Below are 10,600 nucleotides of genomic sequence, written 5' to 3'. Positions count from 1 at the left end.
ACATCTCATAGAAAATACAATGTGTTCATTACTTTAGCAGAAAGAGAGACTTAGCTGCAGATGCATGATTCTAAAGTACAGCTAATTTCTTCCAGACTGCCCCAGGATCTTCTTGTTAATTTCTACCGATGTACAGCGTAGAGTGTATTGACGTACTGCATTACAGCATGGTATGCCAATTGCACAAAAGAACAACAGAAGGCTCTGCAACGTGTCATCAGGATGGCTCAGAACATCATTGGCACACAGCTACCGGCAATCAAAGACATTTACGTGTCCAGATGTCAGAGCAGAGCCTTCAAGATTATCAAGGACTCCACTCACCCTGCACACCACCTCTTTAAACTGCTCCCCTCTGCAAGACAATACAGGACAATTCATTCATGCACCACAATAAAAAAAAAAACAGCTTCTTCCCCAGGGCTGTGAAACAGCTGAACACTACACTACCTTAGTTTATCTATTTACTGTTGTTATTTGTTTAAATTAAACTGTTTAATTTTCTATTTTCATACTTAAGTGTTTCTTTTATATTGTCTAAAGCACTTAGGGAATACCACTATAGTTTCGCTGTATGGCACAGGAGTACAATGACAAAAGTCTTCAATTTCCACCATATGAACCAATGTACATCACACGAGTAGCTGCATAGTTTAAACCGAATATCGACAATCAGTAGAATGTGTATTAAAAATAATTGTAGAACAAGTGGCCGAGCGCCGAGTCTTAGAGAGAGTCCACGCTGGTTCTGTCGGGTCTGGCCCTTTAAGGTCATGGCTGTAGACGGGAACCAATCAACACCTTTAAATATGAATAAAGAGGCACGCGGCAGATCGGTAAGTTGCAGGTGCTAAAGTGTAAAATGAGCTGGTTTTAAACTGGACTGCGAACTGTTACTCCGTTTTCACTGTTTGCTACTCTGCTCCAATTCTTGAAAAAAATTGAGTGAATATTTTAATACAGTGCCTTCAGTTTGTTGAACAATACACTAATAGCACCTAAGAAAGAATAAATTAAATGTCTTATGCGGAAGAAAATCTTGCGGGTTGCGCTGAATATTAGCCAAATAAATTGCATTGAGTTATTTAAATAACAGGGAACGGTGCCTCTCACACTAATTACACAATGTAGACGTTGTATGCTGCCGACCACCTAACAGTGAGTAAGTTTTAGCATGAGAACTACGGGCGCGGAGCGTCTCCATCTGCCGGGCGGATCGAGTTGAGTAGAGCGGCTTTCCAGCATATTCCGGCACAATCGACGCTTTTCCCCGCGGCTGCCGGATACCGGGGACATCATTGGTCGTAGTCGTACTGGCCCTCCTTCGTCCTCTCCGTCCCCTAGGCGCTGCTGTCCTACCGACTATGGTCCCTTCGTGCGCCCTTCTGCTGCTACGGCTGTGCGCGCTGCCGAGCGCTTTGGCTGCGGCGGCGAGCGACGTGCTCGTGCTGCGCGATTCCGACTTCGACAATTCCGTGGAGGATCACGAGACCATCCTCGTCGACTTCTTCCTCCCACGGTGAGGATGACGCCAGAATCCCTTTTAATGACACTTTCTCAGCTGCTCGGTAGCCTCTCAGTCTCACAGTCCGTTCTGTATTGGCGTTTGACGCGTCAATGACGGTCAGCGTCATCGTGTTTCCTAGGTAACCGAACTGAAAAGCCATCTTGCATAATTTGAGCACGTTAGCTATGCAAGATAGCTTTTATTTACTAATATACTGTAGTATAGTTATACAAATGCACGTCTAATAACCACCCACGATGTATATTAACGTAATTCCCGTTTCAAGTGACAGGTGCGAAAAGCACAGTGTCATCACGATAATCTTGGGAGCGATTGAGAGAACAAACCTATTTCCAAGGGCTCGACCGCTTCGTTACTTGTGCTCCGCTGTATTGTACACGGTGCTCTTTCATCAGTTTGTCGGTGAGGTGTCTCTGACACTGCTTCGCTGCTCCCTTTTCCTTCCTTTGGCCAGGTGCGCGCACTGTCAGAAATTCGCCCCGGAATACGAGAGAGCGGCGACGCGTCTCAAGGGGACGGCGATTTTAGCGAAGGTCCGTATTCGTATTGAATTATTGGTGCCGCTCGCTTGCGGCGCTTCATCTTCCTGCTTGTGTCTAAGTGACGATGGATGGATAGATGGACAATTGTACGCGCCCGCAAAAGAGCTTTAACCCTCGACTTATGTTCTGAATCTGAACCATCAACTTTTGTCTATCATAAATACGGGTTCTTTCATCTGAGTACGTCTCAGTACACATGTATGACCACGTGTGTGTATTAATGACACGTGTCACATCCTCCCCACCAGGTACCTGAACACAAATCGTTAATAATCAGCACTTTCACTGAATTTTACCCGTTTTATTCACGTGTGTGTTCACCTCTGGGTGTAGGAAGTGAATGGGTGAGACTATAATAAAGAGTAAAAGTTATCAAATAGTGCAGACACCAGTGCCAGTGATACCATTTCAGGTACATGAGGCTGGACTGGACTATATAAATTCAAAAAAGGTGTAGACCTCATGACAATGAGTAGGAATGAATTTGGGTAAGAAGTGTATCACATTTGGTGGCGATCTGTGTGTTATAGCTGAGATGCTGAAATTTTGACCAGAAACTCAAAAATGCAAAGCAATCTCAAAAAATCCTCCAGTTCTCCTGTAAATGCCTCCTTCCTTGTCCTACTGCAAAGGTGAGATGACACTGACTGTGGGACAGGTGAAATTTTACAAATACAACTTGGCAGTTTGGCCTTTTTTTTTTTTTTTTCTTTTTTTTTTAAGTCTATTGTACCTTTCTTGTACAGGGTTTTCCTTACATTGCCTACAAAGTAAATGTACCATTTTAAATGACCTTACATGTTTAAGGCAACCAGATGCTGAGCTGGCATGATTTCCACGCACAGGTGGACTGTTCGACCAGCTCCAAAACCTGCAAACGTTTTGGGATTAAACGTTACCCCACTCTCAAAGTGTTTCGAAATGGCAAGGAGTTTGCTATCTATGATAGATCCCACTCTGAAGGTCAGTAATTTATGTCTCCATTCAATTTCAGTTGTATTGTCGCCCCCCCGATTTACTGGCCTTTTTAAGTTTCCTCAGGGCCCTGAACATAAAATAAATGCAAGATATCTGTGGTTTGTAAAGGGTTGCTCTACTTGGCCACAGTTTCATGTACAACATGGACAGAAGAGACCTTTTAATGAAAATATGGTAAATGCAAGTAGTGTGTTTACAGCTGAATTCACTGATTGAAGGGACAGTTATGTAACTGGCCCATAAACCTTGACATATTTGTGTATCAAACAGCCCGCGACTGGATACATAAATAGTAAATAACACTTCTGAACACACATTTGGCCCCCTGAGCTCTCTAGTAAGTTAGAGCATACAAACCCTCCCCTGGGCAATTAGCCTAGATAATCTCTGCATTAGTCTTTATGACAAAATGGAAAAGGGTTTACCATATTGCTACTAGGTATAAATCAGTATAATGAATACTGTTATGTTTTAAGGAACTGATTTTTTTAAAATTAATTTTTACATGTACTGTTTTGTGCAATCACAGTCTTATGGTACCATACCAACATGGTAACCCCAAGTTGTGCTGCTTTTAATTCTTTACACAGCACATCAGTTCCATAGTCCCAGTGCAAGATGTAACTCGCCTATGTTTGCATTGTGTCCACAATGGCAGCAAACATTTGTTTTCATTTATTTGGAAAACTTTTTTTCTTTTTGTTCTCTATGTATTCCTTGCGTTCTGTGAGTAGGGCAGCAGTACAGGGTGTTTGTTCATGTGAGCATGTTTACCTGACCACCGGGACTGTGCTTATACACACACGTACAGAGGGGATTGTGCACTACATGCAGAAGCAGACAGGACCCAGTTCCGTGGTCCTGCACAGCAAGGAGGATCTGGATGCCTTCATCAACCATTCTGATGCCAGCGTGGTGGGTGAGTATGTCGTGGGCATCTGCAAAGGGTGCGGGTTCGATTATGCCACGTTTGATTTTGAGCTCATGCTGTTGTCGCTGGCAATCCCCGATACCTGCAAACCCCACAAAGAAGTTTGTCTGCAGTACTTCTGTGGTCTTCAGTATTGGCTGGCTTGAGCTAAGCAAGGGAACACTGTCTTTTTGGAGTTACTGATGATGATGATGATGATGATGATACCAACTTTCTTCAGGAATTCATGTAGCTGTGGCAGAAATGCCCCAGGCTTCCACCCATGTTTCTGAGACTTAAATCAGTGCATTGCAGTGTGTAGAAGAGTTGCTGTGTTTCTCGTGCTCTCCTGCAGGGTTCTTTCCAAACGGCAGCAATACTCACCTAGTCGAGTTCCAGAAAGCAGCCAGCACCTTGAGGGAGAACTACCGCTTCGCCCACACCGTGGAGCCAGGGCTGGGTCTCTTACATGGGCTGGAGGCAGAGTGAGTGAGAAATGGGCAAAACAACCAGGTTAATGTGTCTGTCTCAAAATGCCACCTAAAGAATTATTATTATTTTTTTTAAACATGCATTTAGGTCTAGTCTACATTTCTGTGAAAAGAACTAGTCATGGCAAAAGTTCTGCAGTAGTGCTGGAAATACTAGTTTTATGAGCTGTTAACTTCTATGAGGAATCCTAAACTTAATCAATTGGGACTAGAGTTGCGTTCCTACCTTCAACAGGTCTCTTTATTCAAGTCCCATTTAGTGCTTCAATCAGTGCAGTATCAAAGAATGAGTGTCTCAGAAAACTTTAAATTCAGCTTTTCAGCACCCAAACCGTGAATAAATTGAGGGGCATCTGTATGAAGTTTTTGATTGTCACGTAGTGATTGGATGTACCATTTGCGTAAGAAACTCCGGCACTGTATGCGATTTGTTTGTGTGTCATTAAAAATTAGAAGGATGGTAGGAAGGTGATCAGGATTCATCTATCCTGTGTTTTATGCACCTACCTGAACGATGAACATCGGTGCAGCAAGCGGAAGGTAACAAACTTGGTTTACTTGAGTCACATGTCTGCAGCCTTGTCTCTTTCTTGTAATGTAATGCACAAATTGTGTTTTCGCTGAGATGTACATCGCTTTGGAGAAAAGCGTCTGCTAAATTAATAAATGTCAATGTAGTTTTGCTCTAAGTTGTGCGACGCCGCTCAGGACAAGTGGTTGTAGACCGTGGATGGATGAGTTAAGGGGAGCAATGTATTAATGACGGTGGTGTGTAAGTGAAAGGCCGAGTCGTGACTCTAGTGGAGACTCTTAGATGAATTGGGAAGGCTGTGAGTCCCTGTCTCAGTGGTTGACCAGTAACCCACAGTTGGGTTTCTTGCAGGGGTGTGCTGCTCTTCCGCCCCCCAAGACTCAGCAGCATATTTGAGGAGAGCGTTAAGAAGTACACCGGTCCCATCAACACGTCTACCCTGCGCAGATTCATCAAGCACAACATGTTAGTCTTTCAATGAATCTCTTACTCTTGCACTTCCTGGCTTTGCCAATGGGGGGGGGGTCTGCCTGTCTAATACTTTGAGGGTGTTCCCCCCCCTAGATATCATTGTAGATCGCTCATTTTTTCTTCCCTTTGTTTTAAACTTTGCAGCTTTGGAATTTGCCCTCACGTGACCAAGGAGAACAGAGAGAAACTAAAGGGACGGGACTTACTGACAGCTTACTATGACCTGGACTATGTTCGTGACCCCAAGGGCTCCAATTACTGGAGAAACAGGTGTGCATGTTCGTCATGGTATAGAGTATGAACATTGGTATGGATATACGGATAAATTCAGAAAGGGGTTTATTCCCATCTGGTGCACCTTACAGTGATATTCCCAGCTCTGTAGCTGGGTGGCATTCCGGAAAGCAAGTCAAATTTAAGTACTCGGCTTGAAGATGGTAACATTTCAATACATCGTCTATTTCTCTGTATATCTGTGTGTACACACACAAGTGCTTGACTAGTTTTTCCAGATAGCCCATGGTACTGGCTGTTGGTGAGCTCTCAGCTGCACACACCCTCCTCTAGGGTGCTGAAGGTGGCGGTCCAGTTCCAGTCCCGAGGCCTGAGTTTTGCGGTTGCCAACCGCCGAGAGTTTGAGAGGGAACTGGAGGAGGACTTTGGCCTGGACCAGTTGGATGGCGGAGGGTTCCCTCTGGTCACCATAAGGACTCGCGAGGGGCACAAGTACAGCATGCGAGAAGAGTTCACGTGAGTGCTGCCTCCCTCCCTCTAACCCCCCCATCTTCGGCAGGTAAATGTGTCCCTGGAAAACTCCTCATAAGGTGAATTCTCACATAATTATTAGCTTCGGTGGTTTAAAAAGTTGTGTTTGCCACCCATTTGTGCTAAAATATATACACACACACACACACACACACACACACACACACACACACACACACACATTTTCTGAACTGCTTGTCCCATACGGGGTCGGGGGGGAGCCGGAGCCTACCCGGCAACACAGGGTGTAAGGCCGGAGGGGGAGGGGACACACCCAGGACGGGACGCCAGTCCGCCGCAAGGCACCCCAAGTGGGACTCGAACCCCAGACCCACCGGAGAGCAGGACCCGGTCCAACCCACTGCACCACCGCACCCCCCTGTGCTAAAATATCACTGGATTAATTGGCGACACGGTGGCACAGGAAGTAGCGCTGCTGTCTCTCAGTGCCTGGGTGGGGTGATGTGGGTTCGATCCTCACTCAGTCTATGTAGAGTTTGCATGTTCTCCCCGTGTCTGGGTGGGGTTCCTCTGGGTGCTCTGGTTTCCTCTCACAGTCCAAAGACATGCTGTTCAGGTTCCCCCATAGTGTGTGAATGACAGAGAGAGTATGTTCTGCTGATGTATGAATCAGTGACCCCTTGTAAGTAGTGTATCTAGCAGTGTAAATCACCTTGATGAATAAGGTGTGTGGGCTGATAACACTACATAGAGTTCATTGGAAGTCGCTTTGGAGAAAAGCGTCTGCTAAATAAAGGTAATTACAAAATGAAGCAGTTGTCAATTTTATCATAACAAAGCAGTTCCCTTTCATTCATTGCTCTCTAATACTATGCGTACCTGTGCTTGTTCATCTTTCATAGGTTTTATGTACCACACAAATGGAACATATACTCTCAATGTTTCTGTATTTACAAAAAATGAAAATGAATTTGCACTCATGCTGACATGTCTCTCGGTACCTGGGCTCTGATTGATTGTGGATTTGATCCCTGTGCATTGTTGTGGACTTCCACCCATAGTCCAAAAACATGCCTTTCAGGGCAGCTGCTAGCACAGCATTGGAGCTGCTGCATTTGGACCCAAAGGTTACATGTTTGAATCCCACATCCAGTAGTAGTACTATTGCGCAAGATATTTTACACTAAACTGCACCAATGAAATGACCCAGCTGTATGAATGGGTAAATAATTGTAGGCACCTTAACAGAAGTTGCTTCGGAGAAGCAGGATCTGATTTGAATAAATGTGTATTGTTGATTTAAGTGACCTAATGTGCATATGGGTGTGCACTGCTATGGTGTATAAATGGGCGAGTGATAAATGTCCGTTTACCTGTCGCAAACATGCCATGGCTGTGCTGAACACTGACTTAACATGGCAATCGTTTTACATCTAACTGAGTGCGATGTGTTACTGTTGCACAGCCTCTTGATGTGCATTTATCCCGTGTCCAATTGCAGGCCGGATGGAAAGGCCCTCACGCGCTTTCTTGAGGATTATTTTGCTGGACGATTGAAGCGATATCTAAAGTCCCAACCTGTACCAGAATACAACAAATCTCTCGTTCAGGTTTGTTTGTTTTTACATTGAAACCCACACACACGATGTCTGAAACCGCTTGTCCTGAGCGGGGTCACGGTGAGCCGAAGCCTAACACGGTGCAAGGCTGGAGGGGGCGGTGACGCACCCAGGATGGGACGCCAGTCCATTGCAGGGCACCCCAAGTGGGACTCGAACCTCAGACCCACCAGAGAGCAGGACTTGGCCAAACCCACTGCGCCACCGCACCCCCGTACATTGAAACCGGGAAGAGAAATTTAAGAATTGAGGTTTTTTTTTTTTTGATTAAAAACATCCGCTCAATAAATGAACGTACACTTGAGAATGTCTTGTCAAATCCATGTTTTAAATCCTTTGCAGATTTCAGGTGTGCTGTAATCCGTTTCAGAAACATTGAAATTTTATTTGTTGAGCAGGGTAATTTTTACGCTTATTACGCTGACTTTGGAGTTATTGAATGTGCTGGAAGTGCTCCTGTAATCTGGGTCTGTCTTTAGGTGCTCCCCTTCCAAGATTGATCCTTCCACTTTGGCTATGGCTCCCACCTCCCCATTTCTTTTATGGAACCTCTTGAATGCTCAAGTTTCACGGTGAGATTTCATTCTCCACAGACGGTGGTTGCAGAAACATTTGAGGAAATCGTCAGTGATCCTGAGAAAGACGTGCTCATTCAGCTCTATGCACCTTGGTGTGGCCACTGTAAGAACCTAGAGCCCAAGTACAACGAGTTGGCAGAGCAGGTGAGGCTTTCACTCCGTGAACGATCTGACGCGCTGCTTAAGTATATTGTAACTTATTCACAGACCTGCTTTAATGCAGAGAAGTGTTCCTGCCTAATATTGCTTGGGGGCCACCCCGCCCCCCCCTTCCCCCAGCTATCTGGTGACCCCAGCATAGTTATTGCAAGGATGGATGCTACTGCCAATGATATCCCATCTGGCTATGATGTGGATGGGTGAGTTGTGGCACTTCAATATTTGACTTCCCATTTCATTCTTTTTAAAAAGTGCAATGATTACACCCTGTATTATTATAACTTACAAGTTTTTTTTTTTTTTTTTTTTTTTTTTTTTTTCTTTTCTTTTCTTTCTTCCCTCCCCAAGATTTCCCACAATTTACTTTGTACCAGCAAGAAAAAAGCATAAACCTGTTAAATATGAGGTAGGCATTTACCTCACTCAGCAGTCATATTTCTTTGGCATTTTATACATGCCTTAACACATTTAGCATTATTTTGCTGTTTAATATATTAGACAGTTGGATAGCTGGTATTTAATCCGTTCAGACTGAAGGATACGATTCCTTCTACCTGTAGACTTTGCTTGTTTCTACTTTTTAAACTGAACTCTTATTAATTTTACATAATTTGGTGTTTATTGGCAGGGTGAGCTTAACGTGAAGGATTTGCTGAAATTCTTGAGGAAACAATCCCCACAAGGCAAAGTTCAGAGTGGCACTAGAAAAGAACTGTGAAGCATGACTTCAGTATGGATTGAGAGGGATGCTGAGACACGGGTGGGCAGCTCTGTCTCTGTAGCTGAAGGTTTGCAACCAACTTACCTTGGACTTCTTCACACCAAATCTTAACAATTCAGGACCATTGATACTCACCACCAGCATGGTGACCACTAATGACCTCTGAGGAAAATGCTGGTGTGGTAGGACATTCTTACACTGTTGAACTAGGAGTACTCTCCAGAACTAATGTATGTGTTCAGTTGTGATGTACATTTATTCATTTAGCTGATACTTTTCTCCAAAGTGACTTGGTAAATAACTACCTATTTACTGGAGCAATTTAGGGTAAGTACCTTGCTCAAGGGTACTACCACCAGAGGTGGGGATCAAACCTGTGACCTTTGGATCCAAAGGCAGCAGCTCTAACCACACACTACCAGCTACATGTAAATGATATAAAATGTAAAGTGTACAATGAAAGCAAATTATGTCCCAGGTACTTTGACATGACTGATATTTTTAATTGATGGCACTTCTCAATATTTTTCAAATAAACTTTACATAATAAATATGTTTGGAACTGAGTCCATATGTTCTGGTTTCATAAGACCATTGGCTTAATTGAATTTAACCCTCATTTAGGTTTCTGGTCAAATTATATGTGAAGGATATATTACTGTAGTGGAGAAATGTAGTCTGTAATCCATGCTTTGTCATGATGTACTTTTTATTCCTGTACATTATCCTAGGTGCTTGAGCTATAGTATGATCTTTATAAATACCCCTTTAACATCAGGCAACTGGTTACTGTACATTTAGATATTACAAATGCTTTTCTCCAAAGCAACGTACAATGATGAACAAGTTATCAGACTCCTTTATCCAAGGTAACTTTAGTGATGGATACGCTGCTCTAAATGGACTAGTCATTCAGTCTTAGTAATTTTTGGTTATTCTATTAACATATGCAGTATGATATCAAATTAGGAAAATGCACCAAATACCACAAGTAATCTCATGGATGTTTTAAACTCATTTTCAGTGGGCAGAGGATTTAAATGTGCAACTGAAAAAATGTGTACAAGCACCAAGTATGACTAATATCTTATTTTTGGGTTCTGTTTGAATCTGTTTAACTAGATGTTCTATAGCATTTAATCTTTTTTTCCCTTCCCCTCTGATAGTAAACACTTGAATGTGTGAAAGGTTTGCCAAAGGTACACCTGAACCAAACCATTTGGTTCAGTCCTACTTGGCACCATTTGGATTATGATTTATCGGGTAGGTTTGGGTGGAATATTTCCATCAGTGTAGTACATGCAGTCCAAGTTTCCTCACACTTAAGCACACAGCTAAGATGTCC

At 43.5% G+C, this 10,600-nt stretch overlaps 1 protein-coding gene across 3 annotated transcripts; it reads left to right on the top strand.

The window, feature by feature from the left end:
* The first annotated feature begins 69 nt into the window (after window positions 1-69).
* Window positions 70-9,559, top strand: LOC108931743 (protein disulfide-isomerase A3-like). Of its 3 annotated transcripts, XM_018747731.2 has the most exons (13): window positions 70-1,519; window positions 1,983-2,061; window positions 2,916-3,033; window positions 3,860-3,967; window positions 4,314-4,443; window positions 5,333-5,446; window positions 5,597-5,722; window positions 6,020-6,202; window positions 7,680-7,788; window positions 8,391-8,519; window positions 8,655-8,734; window positions 8,883-8,940; window positions 9,163-9,559. In XM_018747731.2, exons 1-13 carry the CDS (start codon window positions 1,365-1,367, stop codon window positions 9,250-9,252), a joined length of 1,479 nt encoding a protein of 492 aa, XP_018603247.2. In that variant the 5' UTR covers window positions 70-1,364; the 3' UTR covers window positions 9,253-9,559. The 3 variants fall into 3 exon arrangements, with proteins under 3 accessions (XP_018603247.2, XP_029103977.1, XP_018603246.2); XM_029248144.1 differs by lacking the exon at window positions 1,983-2,061 and having other exon boundaries at window positions 70-836; XM_018747730.2 differs by having other exon boundaries at window positions 1,438-2,061.
* The last annotated feature ends 1,041 nt before the right edge of the window (window positions 9,560-10,600 follow it).

This window comes from Scleropages formosus, chromosome 23, assembly GCF_900964775.1.
Source record: "Scleropages formosus chromosome 23, fSclFor1.1, whole genome shotgun sequence".
In the NCBI taxonomy this organism is placed as follows: Eukaryota; Metazoa; Chordata; class Actinopteri; order Osteoglossiformes; family Osteoglossidae; genus Scleropages; species Scleropages formosus.
This window is presented reverse-complemented; position numbering and strand designations above follow the sequence as displayed.

Bases quoted from the DNA above. Each gene is read 5' to 3' on its own strand.
- LOC108931743 (XM_018747730.2), top strand. From the start codon at position 1,765: ATGTATATTAACGTAATTCCCGTTTCAAGTGACAGGTGCGAAAAGCAC. The intron at 6,203-7,679 runs GTGAGTGCTGCC...GTCCAATTGCAG, and splicing joins AGCATGCGAGAAGAGTTCAC to GCCGGATGGAAAGGCCCTCA. The intron at 8,941-9,162 runs GTAGGCATTTAC...GTTTATTGGCAG, and splicing joins ATAAACCTGTTAAATATGAG to GGTGAGCTTAACGTGAAGGA.